Genomic DNA, 16,913 nt, shown 5'->3' with positions numbered 1-16,913 from the left:
ATTATAGACCAAAATTGATTTTTAAAAAATCTCATGTTAAAATGAATACCAAATTACAAGAACTTGGGAGGAAAAATGGCAAATTTTCACAACACCTTAATAAAAAAAATTAAATGAAGAATAAAGTAAACCTAACTTGCAAAAAAAATTGAAAAACTCCAATTGAACCTAGTAATTCAAGATCATTAGAATATGAGTTCAACCTAAACATGAGCTAGGTGAAGATTATTTCATACGCATTTCGTTGAGTTTAATTATTACACTATCTTGACCTTGAATGTATGGTAAAAGGGAGTCAGGAAGAGTAAATGGTCCTCATTACCTTCAACTTCCATTTCCTAATCATCTTTAGACTTTATTCCTATAAATCTCGTCTCCATAAAATAATTGATCATTTAACAACCACCCTCCTCCCCAAAAAAAAAAAATAATAGAGTTCCAAGCGTAACAGAAAAATAATGCATATGACACTTGCATATTGAAAGTGAAAGGGGTGTCAAATTGCATCATGAACCAAGCAAGCAAATCTACCGGTTTGGATGGATAGTTCAGCATGGATCCATCCGAACCCTTAATGGACAGTCTTCAAATTGGATTATGACATAGGAAGGTACTGAACCGATTCACTGAAACTAATAAAAGCCAAATCAAACCCAAAAAACAATCGAAACCAAGTCCGGGGTGTGGTGGATGGGTGAACGGGTAGGCTGAATAGAGAAAGATCTCGATGTAAGACATGTGAGTGTAAGTGAATGAATGGAGATGATCTCCACTAGAGACTAACCCCCTCTTAAAAGCAAAAGAAACATTATCATAGTGAGCCCTCTATCAGGTAGTTCCCTTTCACCTTTATTCAATTGTTCCAATTGATGAATCTTCAAATTAACACATTCTGATTTCCTTGGCCAGCCATGAAAATGGTAATCATGATTCCAAATCTCTGGTGTCCCACTATATTTTAGATTTCAGCTTTCATTACAGTAAGGGGAGAGAAAATGCTGGTATAGCATCCAAGATGCAAGGAATTGCCCAAGCTTTCAGTCACAGAAGGCTGCTAAAGACATACTAAAATTTCATTGAACAGGATCTATTAATTGCTACAAGTCCTCTCTCTCTCACACACACACAGATCAACAGCAACGGAATGAGCTGAGCATCAGTTGGATCAAAGGGCACTCCTCTACAGGCATATAAACAACTCAAGCTAGCAACACAAGTCAGATACATAATTTGTATTTTTGGGAGGCTGTCCAATCAAAACCCAGTTCTCCCATAGGCATGCACACCAGATGACTCACTGATTACCCTTCTCTCGCGTCGATTGGAGTTTGCAGCAGACGGTGAGGCACCACTGTTCCCATTTACCTCACTCTTGCAGAGAGGACACGATGCATTAATCTTCAGCCACTTATCCACACACCCCATGTGGAAGAAATGTGAACACGGCAGTTCCCTCAGCTCATCATTGTCATCATATTTTGCCAAGCAAATGCAGCAGACCTGCACAGGTGAAATGCGTTGTTCATCAGGGAAGCTGATCATTTTTGCTTCAAGATGTCACCTTAAGCCCCAACTCATCCCCAAAACAAATGTGTGTTAATGCCTAAAAATTAAATAATGGACAGATTGTGCCAGCAAATGACAACAATGTTTAGACACTTAACTCTGCCTCATCCTAAATGGGATCTACACGAAATCTGTTGAATCATGAGGAACATAACCAGACTAGAATGAGAAAGTTCAATGACTTATTGAGAAAAATAAGGTTCGAGGTCTGCAAAAATCTTTTTTGATAATAAATCATTCAGTGAGAGCTAGTTTTCAAAAGAAGGTTTCTAAGAATCTAGATGAATGCCATCACCAGCAACTGCAACAAATTTGCGGTGTGTAAGGTAAAAACCATTACTTTCTCTCCAGTCACAAGGAAAAGAAAAAAATTGGGGAGGATTAGAAGAAAACAGCACTAGCACAACCAATCCTACTGAGATCCAAGATCAAACTGAATTAAATTGGTGGAGTAACATGGTCAGCATCCATAATGGATTACAATCAAAATATTGTGAACCACTGGTTAGTGAAATCACTAATCTGTCAGCTGCAAATTGCAACAGAAATCATCAAACTGTCTTGAAGTAAATTAGTGAAGCAGAAACTCATAACCACAAACACAATGTGAAACTATGGTTAGTACATAAGACTACAATTAATGACTGATGCATGAAAAGCTCTGAAGCCCAAGGTTTTGGGTTTCTTTCTTTTGGGGATCTGTTGAGCAGTTTTTTTTTTTTTTTTTTTTTTGGGGGGGGTGTGTGTGTGTTTGGGTTCCTCTTATCTCCGTTTAAAGTTTTTCATCAGTTGGGAGAATCAAGGTCCATAAGCAAATTTGCTGGATCTGCCGTGGAAGGTCAAAACTATGATATTAAATAGACTTACAAGAAGTTAAAGCATAATGGATCTTGCGAAGAAAGAAAACTTACCGCATCTTCACCTGAGATTGAACGCTCCTTATCCGTTCCAGCAGCCAAGACCCCACCATCACCCACCCCTACTGAATTGATTTCACGGTCATTGTTATTTCCATTTCTCTTCAACTTGAACTTGTAGGTAGGAAGAGCATTAATGGAATCTGGAGAGGCTCCTCTTGTTTGAGTCAGATCCTCCCGGAAGCCTAAAATGGAAATTATGCAAGGCAAGCAGCAGCATATCGTTGCACATAGAATGAAAGGCATGGCATACCCAATACAGCTAAATGTAAGAAACACCATACATAACCTGCAAGAGTGCCAGAAGCCATGTTAATTTGGATAACTACTTTAAAGTAGGGTTGCAAGCAAAAGGATATAATGTGCTTTGAAGCCAGACTGTTACCGGTACAAGATGGGAGCATCAGCAGAAGAGGAGTGCCCCCCAAAGATCCAAACATTGCCAACTACAAACCACACCGCAAAGAAGCAATCTAAGGCCATCTTGAAGTGGTCCACTAGTGCATTGAGTCTACCAGGTGCAAACCATCTTCCACATTAAAGAACACCATAATTATATCACAGGTGGTCATAGTTTAGGTTTGCAAACATCCAATTGCTCAAACATTTTAAACAAATTATCACTAAAGAATGAGCCATTATGACTTTAAGAAGGAAAAAAATATGAAATAATATGGATATTTATATATTAAAGAATATAAATAAACACAAAATCTAAGTCCTGACATGAGGCAAAGCAACTACAGCTGAAAAAGTTTCACATGGCACACAATCAGATACTCAGATTAATATTAGAAAAAGGAGAACATCTAAAGAGTCAACTACTGTTGGTCAATAAGCTAACAATAAGTCAATTCAAGTGAAGTGAGAAATGATAGTCATATTAAATACATTTGAATTTGAGTGAAGACAATGGCTGAGGAGCTTTCTCAGGCATTACAATTCACCAGATTTGAACTTCCCCATGTGAGTTGCAATTCTCAATCTGAGCAACACATTGATAACTATGCTTTAGTGCTTTAGTAGCAGATCTGAGGTTCCTAATCCTCTATGTGGAAGAAAACCCAAAACCTGACTATGAGGAACTTGTAAAGGGCAATTTGGGGAGGAAATCTCCCTCGAGATTGTGCTAGGGATAATTCCCCTCTTTTTCTTCTTCTTTTTGTGTGTAGGACTCAACCTATTTTCTTCCTTCTTTGATTCATACCTTCTTACCTCAGATGTAACTCTATATAATTGCATTCTTAGACATCGTCTCTTAAGAGACAGCATGGTATCAGATATTAAACCCTTCCGATCCAAACATTCTTCCCATTGCAGCCCTCATATTCTCTTCTCATCGCACGCCCCCCTCTCCCATCACTTCTTCCTTGTTTCTCTTTCAAATTACAGTGCAGCACTCAAGGGAAATTGACGGATTAAGTTGCTGCCTTTTGATTCCCCATTCATTCTGGGCAAAAAAAGGAAAGGGAGGGGGGGGGGGGGGAGGGAAAAAGATTCCCCATTCATAACTCGACTAAAGCAGTAAGTCAGATCCTGCCCTGTTACTTGCTCTCCTCAAACACCTCAGGAGACGTCTCATAATCTGAAGCCTATCTATACTTGCATACAACTGTGGAAGATATTCAATATCTCAGACAAACAGCTAAGCAATTCAGTCAGACAGATTTGTTTACACTTCTGTTTCAATGCTTTAAATTGTATTATAGCCTGCAATACTGATACTGCTCTGTCAGACCATTACACAATCTGTTTTCATCCCTCAGGGCTGTAGTTTGGACTCTTTACCCTATTCCTGGACTGCATATTTGCTCCATACATACCACTGGTCTGAGTGCTTCAAGTCTGGTTAGTAGCTTTGCAGACCACTTTTAAGATTACATCAGAATCAGACAAAATACCAGGGTCTGTACACACTACATCTGAAAATTCTGATGGCAAGAATGACTACCAGCTCCTTGGTTCCTCTTGGATAGAACAAATTACCTAATGTGGTCAAGATCAGCTTATATGACCATTATTGGCCAAGGAATGCTAAACCATATTACAGCAAGGAACAAATTTCGATCTGAAGTTTTGACCCAGGGAAAATGCGAGATTTCCAGGGTTTGACCGAAATTTCGGTCAAACCAATGATTTTTTTTTTTATTTTTTTTTTAATTTCAAACCTAGGTTTTGGGCCTTATATAACCTCCATTTCATTTAATTTATTGCCTCCCAACTATTTAAAGCATAATAAACACAATGGAACTAATATCTTGCCAAAAAAACAACTGGAAATTTATCATTCAAGTATACTAAAAATGATTGGTTCCAACAAGTACAAATTGTATTGCATACAGGCATAAAATCCTCAACACACATGAATTGTTTGATAGAACGGTTGGCTCATGCTTCACATTCTATTGCTGCCGGAGTTTCCTTCGTAACTGTTGTGGCTTAAGAGGTGTTTGGAGACAAAAGATGAGCAAAATAGGCGTTTGAAGGCAAAGGAGTTGTGGAAATTAGATAAAAATGGGATAGGAATCTACAAAAACCAAGGAAAAACAAGTTAAGAGTGTTGAAACATGCAAAGTTTAGGTCAAAACCTGCGAAATTTAGGTCAAAACTTGCAAAATGGTTGAAATTTCGGTTGAAATGAAACACTTCAACAAAATATTTGAAGTTTCGTTTCGATTAGAAAAAATGCAGGCATTTCGGTCGATATTTTGACCATTCGATCGAAATTTAGTCCATTTACAGGAACCACTATGAAGCCAAGAACCCCTGGTCCACTTCAGGATCAATGGCTTTCACATGATTCTCTAGCGATGGCCTTCTTGATTCAGTCTATGAAACCAAATTTACATAAAACTTTTCTCTTGTTGGACACTGCAGCTAGTATTTGGACTAATGCCAAGATGACCTATGGTAAGGTTGGAAACAGGGTTCAGGTTTATGAACTCCACAAGCAAGTTCATGACACCAAACAAAGGGAGATGTCAACCTCTCAACATTGCAAAACTCTTAATGCACTATAGTAGAAGATACCACTATAGCATTTTTTAGCCAACCATTATTGATGATATTGCAGCCTCTCATAAACACCAAGATGAGACATGAGTGCATGATTTCTTGGTTGGTCTCTATGAGGCCCATCCAGCTCCAAGTTCTCAGCCATGATCCTTTTCCCACACTATACACAGACGCCATATAGCTATAATTCCTTCATCTCACCTGATAGATCAGCCCTTCAGACTCAGATTGGGTCCAGCACGGAAGCTACTACCTCCACTAAAGATGCTATCAAGTGTGAACATTGTGGTAAACCCTGGCATACCAACCCAACATGTTGGAATTTACATGGAAAGCCTATAGATTTTCAGGCCAAAAGAAAGACCGAGGTTGATCTTACTCCCTCTACTGACACTGTTTCCAGTCTCTTTACTGAAGAACTGCTAGCTCTCCGACATTTACCACAAGCTGGCCAACCTACTTCCGTTTCATCTGCATCTTACTCTGCTGCCTCTGGTAATCATCAGGCTCACTCGGGTATTTCTCCCCCACAATTCTGTGCCCTAATTATATCTAATTCTTGGATTATATACCCTGGGGCTACATATCATATGACAGGTTCTTCCACTCAGTTTCATCAAAATATGCCTCTCTCTGGGAAAGATACAGTTTGTGTGAAAAACAGATCCTTTTCCTTTATTTCTGGGAAAGGTTCCATTTTGTTCTCTACCCTTACCTTATCTTCCATCTTACATGTTCCCTTTTTTTCTCCTAACCTATTATCCATTAGTAGCCATATTAGGGATTTAAGTAACAAAGTCACTTTTTTTTTTTTTTTCAATCCTGTTGTGCAGGAACTGGTGACAGAAAGGACGATTTGACAAGGTACGGTGCAAAATGGTAGATGGTCTCAACTTACTTGACCAAATGTTGCCTCCTGCTGCCTCAACATCTCCACTAACATGGTAGCACCACAGATTCATTTGACTGCATCTACTATCCAACTCCTCCATCAGCGACTTGGTCACCCTCCTGTCAAGACACTAGCTTCCCTATTTCTGCATTTACTTGAACATTGTAAGAAGGACGAGTTATTATCTGAGGCCTCTCGAGTTATTCCACTTCTAATAAAAGAAGTGGCTCCTGTCAAGACTCTGTTTTTGGTCATCGGTGATTATTGCATTTATAGATTGTCATAATTGTGCCACTTGGGCATACCTGATGTGCCACCAGAAATGAAAATTTTCAGTGTTTTTAGTAGTTACATAAGATGATTCAGACCTAGTTTGATGGCAAGATCAAAGCATTCTGCAGTGACAATGGCAAAGAATATCTAAAGCATGTTTTTGAGGCATACTTAGCTGATAATGGCATTCTTATCAGGCCAATTATGTTGATACCCCTGCCCAGAATGAATTGGCTGCACGAAAGGACTAACACCTATTAGAAGCTACCCGTGCTCTCATGTTTTTGCCTGCCATGCTCCTCCCCGGATACTAGAGTGATGCTATTCTTACCGCTGCTTATCTTATCAACAGTATGCCTTCCCACATAGTTAACTTTACAGCACCAAGAGCTGTCCTTCATGGTTCCAACCCCTTTGTGGTTCTCCCTAAGGTGTTTGGCTGTAGGAATCGTCACTCTTATGGCAAGCTTGATCCTCAAACTCTTCACTATATCTTTGTGGGTTATCCTTCCTGACTATCGCTTCTATCATCATCCATCACAGAAGCTCTCTGTTTCAATGGATGTCATCTTTCAGAAATCATTATCCTACTTCAGATTGTCACCTCTTCAGGGAAGTGTACTTTTGTTGGTGAAGATGTGCTTGTTTCTGATTTCATTAACGTGGATGCTATTTTGAAAATAACAAATTAGTGGAGGGAAGCAACCATCTACGGAGGAACCAGCAGAACTAAGTGAAGGGGAGCAGCCACATACAAAGGAACCAGCTGCCACACCTCTAAAAATAGCTCCTCCTGTGACGGTCCCTTGAAGACATATGTTTGCACAACTCGCAACCAACAAAAAGAGATCATTACCATCGCCCCCTAGGCATTACAAGAATTCTCTTTAGAACCAAAGCCTAGATCTCCACCTACTCCTCCGTCTGGTCAGGATCCTTCCCTTGAGATACCTATAGCCCTTTGAAAGGGTGTTAGGATATGCGAAATGCCCATTTCAGTCCGCATCCCCCATTAGTTTAAATCATCAAACCCTCTGCCCTAACCGATCTCGGGAAGCTCTTCAAGATCGTTGGAGTAAGTTTACAAGCTGTTCACATCAGATTTGTTTGGGTTTTCAAGTTCTGGATCAATTGCCACTGAAGGGATCAATTTTCCTTCATCAATTCTTGAAAGGGTTCTTGGGTTTCAAGACCCTAAAGCTCGGTCTTTTTTTCTTTCTACCAACAGTGGTCTCTTGATTTGAGGTTTCATTCTCCAACTTCAAGACTGTTCAACAACTGCAGCTTCAATGTGTTAAAACAACTCTAGCGGAGTCACTACTGAATCAAAAAGAATAATAATTTGAAAAACATACTACAGATATGGTCATGAGTGCAAAGGACACCAACTTAATGGTAGTACCTATGGAACAAAATTCGACCGAAGTTATCGAAATTTCGGTCGAAATGTCTGCACTTTTCAAAAACGAAACAAAATACAAGGATAGGAACAGAAAGTGTCCCATATCGACCGATACTTCGGTCGATACGATAAGATATTTCGATCGATATGCTATCGACCCGAAATGATACAATGTTAAGTTATAAAAAGTCCATTTTCGAGTCATTTTTCGACCTATCGCTGTTTCAACCAGTTTCGAGCGATATCGCCAGGGTGATTTCAACCCTATTTTCAACTTTTTTTTTATTATTTCTCTTGATTTCATCCCTCTTTTCACCTAATTTCTACAACTCCATTTCATTCAAACGCTAGATTTGCTCCTCCATTTGTGGATTTTCTCAAATCTTGCAAGGTGAGTAACCAACTTCCTCGTTTTTTTATTTTTGTTTTGTTTGTGCCTTAAATATTCTTGGATTGCTTCCAAATTAAAGTATGTTTACTTTAGAGTGTTGATCTATGAATTTGTAGTGTCAAAATTAATTTTTTATTCTTCCTAGTATTTTTTTATTTTTCTGTTATTAAAAATTATTTTGTAAATTATGTATATTGCTAAAAATGTATATGTATAGTAGATGTATGAGCTTCAAATTAATGTATGTGAGAGTTGAGACACTATATTGCTGTAATGGTGTTGAATCAATTTTTTTTTCTGTTAATTATGAATTTTTACTATATTTAATATATATTTAAATAATTAAAAATATTAAAAAAAAACTAATTAATTTCTGTTTTAAATTTAAAAATAGGAGAGTATATGTGGAAGCATGTATGCAATTTTTGGAGCTTTTAAGATAGTTAGTGTGTATTTTATATATTTTAAACTATTTATATATTAAAAAAATACTTATATATATATATATATATATATATATATATATATATATATTTTTAAATAAGAGGTTATTATTAGAAGCATGTATGTAATTTTTGGAGCATATTGTGGAGCTTTTCTAGATGCTTAGTACGCATTTCTTGTATCAGACACTCTCTTTCAAAGATATCAGACATAGCTTGGCAACACGGGAGGCCACTGACAGCTAATAAGAGGAAGAGCGAGTGTAATTACTGCAAGAAACAAATAGGAGGGGGTGGGGCCACTAGATTGAAGGTGCATCTAGCTGGTGGAAATAGGGATACAATAGGGTACTAAAAGATGCCCGCAAAGGTCAAGAAGGAAATGGCCTCATATATTAGTGGGGGAAAGCAAAAGAGGAAAGAGAAGAGAACACATAGGGAGGAGTTCGAGGATGCATGCTTAGATGACCTTCTAGATCCCGAGGATTATGGTCTAAATGAGCCAGGAGAGTATGGATGTGAACCTGATCCAGAGGCCAAACAGATCAGGAGGGTGATGATGATGAGTAAGGAACAACAGAGGGTTGATGACATGAGGAGGCAACAGAGGTCTATGGGTTGTGGAATGTGGATCCTCTAGAGAGCTAGCAAGTATGGGAGGCACAGGCAGAGCTCCCAAGTCCTTATAAGGAGGAGTTAGAGTGTGAGGCAGGAGGTTCCTAACCCACGGGCCTCTACAAGGGGTTGAGCTTCATTAGCACGTCCTACAGATCCGGATCTGGAGATTCTTCGCAATGATCCAGCCTTATTTAGGAGGCCTAAGCAAAAGCAAAAAAGTGAAGCACTTATGGGGGAGTGTGAAGGAAAAAGTGGGGATGACTTTCTTCAAATGAGCTTATTACCACAGTATTCCAACACATACAATCCAAGGGCCCTACTATAGGGATATAATTGAGGAGATGGGCAAGGCTAGGAGTGGTGTACAGGGACCCACTCCATATGAGACATATAATGTCTATTTGCCTAAGTATTAGAACTTAAATGAGTATACTAATGAATCAAAGCCCATGTGGGCTCATTATGGAGTGACTGTGATTACTGATGGCTGGACTGGTCCTATTAGACAATCCATCATCAATTTCATGTTGAATTGTGATGGGAGGACAGTGTTCCTCAAGTCAGTAGATGCATTCGGTGATAATAAGGATGCAAAATATATTTATAAATTATTAAAGCAAGTGGCGAAGGAGGTTGGAGTGGAAAATGTGATCCAAATTGTGATTGATAATGGCTCCAACTACAAGAAAGATGGGTTAAAGATGCAGGGGAACTCCAGGTATCAAAACATATAGTACTAATTCATTTTTAAATACATACATTTACATTACATGTACCCTTTATGACTTTGTATTGATGCCTTGATGGATGGACAGATATAAGCTCTTTCGAACTCCATGTGCTGCTTATTGCATTGACTTAATGCTGAAGGACATCGGAAAGGTCAAGCTTGTGAAGAAGACCGTGAAGCAAGCCCAACAAGTTAGCACCTTCATCTATAACCACACATACGCATTAAAGATGATGAGGGACAAGTGTCTGGGTGACTTAGTGAGGCCAAGCATAACCATATTTGTTACTAATTGGATAGCACTGTAGAGCTTTGAGAGTAAGAAGACTAGCCTTAGGAGCATGTTTGCATCAAAGCAGTGGTTTAGCTGGGAGGGTTCTTCATCCGTGGGAGGAAGGAGAGCACAGTTGACCATACTCGATGAGACTTTCTGGCATAATGTGAAGATAGTGGAGAAGATGCTTGAGCCTGTGGTGCATGTGTTGAGGATGGTAGATCAACAGAGAAGACCTACTCTACCACATATATTTGTTGCCGTAGAGAGGATGAAGCAGCAAGTTGCTCAGTCCACCCACACGGCAACAAGAAAGTCCTCGAAATCATCCAAATTAGATGGCAGTCTATGTTGCAGCATCCATTGCATAAGGTTGGTGAGTTGTTAAGTCTGGTATTCAATTTAATTTTTATTATGTTATCACACTATTAAGCATTAACTATTCCCTTTTATGACATTTTTTCTTACACAACATACTATTTAAATCCCAAGTACCATTACAAGGACAATCCTGGGATGGGGTAAGATTTGATGGATGCCGTCCAAACTGTAGTGGAGAAGTTGGAATTGGATCCATCTAAACAAGATCATCCTTATGGTGAGATAGTGATTTGAATCATTTGATATTCACAATTCACAATTTTATACTAAGTCACTAAACTAGTAATTAGTTATTGTTTTTTCTCTTTATATATTAGATAAAGGCATTTAGGGATTCCACTTTGAGCTTCGGTAGTTCTGTGTCTATATCGGGATGGGAATCCGTCCCTGGGGGTAAGTTCATTCATTTATTTCATTATATATTTAATTATTATATTCTATATTTAATTTAGTTATTTAAATATTGAAATGACTTGGAGTATATGTTTGTTGCAGCTGAGTGGTGGTTGCAATATGGGCGTGACTTACCCCACTTGAGTGCCATTGCAAGCAAAGTGCTCTCCCAAACATGTTTTGCCACTAGTTGTGAGCGAAATTGGAGCACCTTCAGCCTCATTCACTTAAAGAGGCGCAACCGATTGGATGCAAAGCGTCTAGAGGACCTTATCTACATACACTATAATATGAGACTAAGGGAGGATCATATTAGACAAGGGATGGATAGAGAGAGTAACAATATCGAGTTGGCCAACATATTTGAGATGGATGATGATGATAACCCAGTAGTTGATTGGATCAGGGACAGTGGAGAACCATTGCTGGATATGGACTAAGGAGGGAGGTCATCCTAGTAGACAGATTGTAGAGAAGATGGGGGTTGATGTGGAGGACTTCATGGCCCAGGAGGGGAGTGCACATGCAGCGCCCGCCCGTCCCTTCGTGCCACACCCTAGTGCATCCACCCAGAGTGAGGATTTGATTGTCTGGTTCGACACTGAGGATGATGTGACTCAGGCCTCTGACGACGATGGTGATGATGATGATGATGATGATGATGATGATGATGATGATGATGATGATGATGATGATGATGATGATGATGATGATGATGATGATGGAGGGGATGAGGAGGGTGTTGGACCTTGTGATCAAGATTCAGCTGATCTTAGGGGGACAAACCACCACCACCACCAATAGTACGTGAGAGTCAAGGGGAGGACGACCACCGAGATTCATAGACAAGAGTCAATTTACCCACGCGACATAGGATTCAAACTATACTAGAGCTGCATCTCGAGACCAAATGTTTCCTCTACATATTCAAGGAAGGGGAAGGGGAGACAACACAATTATAGCACAAAGGACACGCCATCATATGGGTCCTACCGTCCGATTGATGCTGAGAGCTTGGTGGGATCTATGAGATCGATGAGCATTGATGATTCTAGAGATTCCTCCACCTCCAGGAATCCGGATGGCATAGGACCACAGAGTCCTCATTTGATACTGTTGTGGAGAGTATTGGTTCTATTGGGTCGACTTATGGAGCTTATGGTTATGGACCATATAGTCTCCCTCCTGGCTATTAGACTCAAGGTCAGCCACTATTGAAGCCTTATGGTTATGGAGCTTATGGTGTCCCTCCCACTATCACCTATCAGAGTCAGTCACTAGAACCTTATTGTTAATATGGACCTTATGCTAACAACCAAGGTGTTCCTTCATTTGTTGAGCAGATCTTTCACTCTATACCACAACCACCACTAGCCTTTCCATATGCAGTTAAGCAAGTTCCTTATTTGGAGATTCACAATTTCCCACCGTCAGGAAATCTTAGGCATGTGGATGAGGCCACGTACAGAGCTGCAGTTGCTGACTACGTCAACAACTATATAGGGCAAACATCATAGGACTTGTATTGTCATTTGTATGGGGTGCAGATGGAAGAGGGAGACATAGAATAGGGTAGACTTGTAATTAGTATTTGGTAATATTCTCGCTTCCTCTCATATGTAATATATACTTGGATGTTACATTTTCAATGGGTTTTTTGGTAAACTAGTAGTTCTATAGTATTTATTATGCTTGAAATAGGTAATATGCAAGAATCAAAATCATTTTGAGTCCATATGAGGCCCGAAGTTGAAGTTACAATTTTTAGAAGAAAAAAAATGTCCAGTTTCGACCGAAATTTTGGCCTTTTGCAAGGTTGGAATTTCTATTTCGGTCGAAATTTGTTCCTTGGTAGTACCATTGGAATCCATGGTTAGCCATCCCCCCAAGCGACCAGGTATTACATAAGGCTTTTACACGCTACCATAGACGCACCACAAACTCCAAGATATTTTATTTTAGTATTTAGAGTAGAAACTTGTAAAGTCTCTTTTTGTTTACATAGAGAGAAGAGGTACTTATTAAGACTTTCTGTTTCCTAATATCTCCAATAATTAATAGTATTGAATTCCCCACAATTATTAGTCATAAGCACGCTGATTGTAACCTTATTGCTAGGCACATGTACAGAAACCTATTAATATGCCACAGGTACTTCAAGGGGACTAATGGAACTACTAAAGACCAGGAATTTTAAGACCTTACTCTGGTCAAGCTGGTGATATATTTATCTAGATGGAACAAGCAGAGGACGTCAAGGTGAAAGAGTTGAGTCGTTTGCCTAATTAAGGTTGGAACTATCCTTGACTGCAGTGATAAATACTGTAGGGGACACAAATTGATGTCTTCAGAATCGTAGTCAATGGAGCCAAAAGTAGTCGTCTAGGTGTTGCCTTCGTGTCCAGGCACTTGGGTTGACCTGGGCACCTTGGTCACCTAATTGGTTTCTCCTTGTACTTTAACCTTCTCCACAATCTTGGTTCACCTAGCACTTTGACAACTATGCAGCCAAGTTGAGTTTACCTAAAGCTTATGAGATGGAACTATTCTCATTGGTAAAGTGCAAGCTTTTCCAAATTGAACACTAAAGTAACAGGTCACAAAAACACAAGCTAAGCCATTAAAAACAACTTTAATTTGATTGAGAATACAAAAAGTCTGTCTCCAAAAATGTCACACATTTTTTACTACTCAGCATAATATAATAACTAACTGTAGCATCCCATGACCAGAATAATTGAATCACTCTATGGACCCAAAACAACAGAGTCAGAGATGCCCAAGCTTGCGACAGTCAAAGTCAATATGGTATGACACTCCATTCTGTTTTCCATCCCCAAACAGATTGTAAAATATCTTTATCTAAAGCAACAACAAGTTTTGTTTTTTGTTGTGATAACACTATGATGCTTTGCTGTTCTATGCAAGTCAGACTCCAGACATGGGAATCCAGCCACTGACAACAGAAAATCTTACTATTATGGAGGGAGGGAGGGAGGGAGGGAGGGAAGAGGGGGGGGGGGGGGAAGGAAAAGAGAGAGTAGTACTTCCATGGAAAACTTAGAATTCACCTGACTTCTTAGCACAATAACCATTACATAACAAAAAGGAGACCAAACATCTTTATAACAGAACCGAATTTTCCAAATTAGAACAGATAACTCGATGGCAAACAGAAACAAGCTAACAGTTTCCAATTGTGCAAAGAAAAACGCACAAGAGAAGGAGAAGAAACGCTCAAAGTTTCAAGGTAGTACCTCATATTTTGAGAGGCTGTTACTGTGGTGCGTCGATCTTCACCTTCTGAGCCATGAGTAACTGATATAGCAGTGTAAGAAGTGGGTTCTGAAGGGGCACTGCTCTGAGAGCCCTGGCGTGCTTGTGCTGAATCTTGTTCATTGCTCTGGTTGTTGCGATGACGGTAACGCCAATAGAGAAGGGGTAAGGTTGCAACACACCCAGATGCGTAACCCACAACCCACTCAAATAACGGAGCTTGTGGTTTTTCATCTTTTGACAAAGATAAAACAACAATGGATGCAATAATCTGGCTTATGGTGACTACTAGCTCAATAGAAATCCACAAACCAGAATTCAGTGGGCTCCTATGGCGGCGACCATACCCATCACCCCTTCTAATGAAAGAGTTCCTAGAGTTTGACCCGTTTGAGGAAGAAGAGGAAGCATGAGAAGGGGGGGCACTTGTGCTGGTTGAAGGTCTGTCATCATGGTGCAACACATCAAGAGAAGGCAAAGGATCGCTTTGGGGTGAACTAGATGAGGAAGCATCACCATCCTTCCCAATATCTACAACATGTTCTACGTTGTTATTCTGGTCTGGACGCTCCATTAGCAAGGGTAATCTGTCACTTTGGCCTTCACAATATGGCTCCAGCAAGGGAATGGCCATCTAAGTCCACCAGAAAATTGGAATTAAACAAAGCATAGAACGTTAGTCATAGATTTCTGTCTTTCTAGAGCTCTTCCACACTGCTTTACTTGACCTAATTTCAAAGTTGTGACATAAGTTCATGTCGCGTACTGAATAACCTGCATTTCGGCCAAAAAATTTGTCCAGCAAACATTTTTTCACTGTTAGATGCAAGCTTCAACAAGATCATACGTTTCCTTTTCCTCAAGAAATAGCCAAGATCAGGCTCTCCTTAGACATTGAAAAACCCTTGAAAGAAACAGAAAGTAGAATAAATTACTCAGGAAATTTTTTTAACAACCGTTGATAATAAAATAGACCTCAAACAATACATGATTATTGGAAACAAAACGGTTTCAACAAGCCCGTCACGGCATCTGGGTGCAATCTTCTTCACCAAAGACTATTCCTTTCTATTCATTGTTAAACTAGGAATAGACAATCAACATAACTTCATCCTGTAACTCTACTCCTAAATTCTGTTAACCAGACTATTATGAATCAAGGATCTAGGTAAACCTTTGTAAAAGATCAGCTTACTCGTACAGAAGCTACGAGAATTCAAAAGGGGATTCTGAATTGAATGATCCCAATCTATAAGTAGATTATGATACTACCAGTTCACCGTAACAGTAGTAAGGTATTCACACTCAAGAAGTACCGGATACCACCCAACGGAAAATTTATAAATCAAGGCTTCAAAAGAGGTAGATAAGAACTACACAGTGCAGACTAGCAAAAGGAAATGAATCTAAGAGGCCACTCCGACATAAAAGGGACCACAAGTTGATCAACAACCCCACAAATTCAATGAAATCCAGACTGTAAACATGAACATAGTACAGAAACGACCACAGATCTCCACGCAAGACCGACCCACAAAAAAAGAATCACTGCCCAGGTGACCCAAACAAATGAAATTCAGACCATATTCAAGCTAGTGAACGACAAACCAAGGATCAAAGAAAAGCCCCCCAAAATCGCAGGAGCTTGAAAAGATAATCGATCGGACACTCGAGAAAATCAACCGATTCGACCACCAAATTCAACCAAAAACTTGACGATGCAAGCAACAAATACACAGCCCATTTATTTAGTGATAAAAAAAAGAAGAAAAACAAATAGAGAAACCCATATGAAAAAGATGGTCTTGAATCCGATGGTTGATGGAGAAACATAAATGAAATGCAAATGAGAAACAGGAGAAAAATGATAAGATGCTAAAAAGTAGCAGTTGTACTAACCAGCCGCCATTAAAGGGATAGAAGAAATAATGAGAGAAGCCCTTTTAAGTTCCACAATTTTTCTTCCTTTCCACCCTTTTTGCTGCTCACCATCCTAGTTTCAGGATTAGCCTCAGCTCTTCTCATCTTCCATTACTTCACTGAGTCGTCTTGAAATGTTAATGTGAGTGTGAAACACAAAGGGGCGAGAGAGGACAGACAAGAAACCGATAAAGACTTCCCAATTTGTTTTGTCTTCCATTTCCCATCTTCTTTTTTTTTTTTATCGATTTAAAAAGATGATACAAAGAATATGGTACATCTCATGACATTATCTTAAATTATGAAAATACGTATACTGTTGTTAGACCAGAGTATGGGTTTTTTTTTCCCCTTTTTTTCCCCCCCCTTTTATGGAATAAAACCTATATTAATAAACATAAGTGGCTTGGTCGGTAAGAAAC

At 39.3% G+C, this 16,913-nt stretch overlaps 1 protein-coding gene across 3 annotated transcripts; it reads right to left on the bottom strand.

Moving 5' to 3' along the window:
* Window positions 1-749: 749 nt before the first annotated feature.
* LOC149025018 (E3 ubiquitin-protein ligase At1g63170-like) lies at window positions 750-16,699 on the bottom strand. Of its 3 annotated transcripts, none has more exons than XM_089145212.1 (5): window positions 16,471-16,699; window positions 14,553-15,205; window positions 2,869-3,012; window positions 2,478-2,772; window positions 750-1,500 (listed from the first exon to the last, which is right to left on the bottom strand). In XM_089145212.1, the coding sequence occupies exons 2-5, from the start codon at window positions 15,203-15,205 to the stop codon at window positions 1,255-1,257; spliced, it is 1,338 nt and encodes a 445-aa protein (XP_089001338.1). In that variant the 5' UTR covers window positions 16,471-16,699; the 3' UTR covers window positions 750-1,254. The 3 variants fall into 3 exon arrangements, with proteins under 3 accessions (XP_089001338.1, XP_089001336.1, XP_089001337.1); XM_089145210.1 differs by having other exon boundaries at window positions 753-1,500; window positions 14,553-15,475; XM_089145211.1 differs by having other exon boundaries at window positions 753-1,500; window positions 14,553-15,345.
* Window positions 16,700-16,913: the final 214 nt, after the last annotated feature.

Source organism: Hakea prostrata, chromosome 2 (genome assembly GCF_041222555.1).
Source record: "Hakea prostrata isolate BN-2017 chromosome 2, UWA_Hpros_2, whole genome shotgun sequence".
NCBI classification, from domain to species: domain Eukaryota; kingdom Viridiplantae; phylum Streptophyta; class Magnoliopsida; order Proteales; family Proteaceae; genus Hakea; species Hakea prostrata.
The sequence above is the reverse complement of the archived record's forward strand: the minus strand, read 5'-3'. Positions and strand labels throughout refer to the sequence as shown.

Coding starts and splice junctions, on each gene's coding strand:
- LOC149025018 (XM_089145212.1), bottom strand. CDS start 15,205: ATGGCCATTCCCTTGCTGGAGCCATATTGTGAAGGCCAAAGTGACAGA. Junction 3,013..14,552: donor ACAGCCTCTCAAAATATGAG/GTACTACCTTGA, acceptor TTAATGTGGAAG/ATGGTTTGCACCTGGTAGAC. Junction 1,501..2,477: donor CAATCTCAGGTGAAGATGCG/GTAAGTTTTCTT, acceptor TCACCTGTGCAG/GTCTGCTGCATTTGCTTGGC.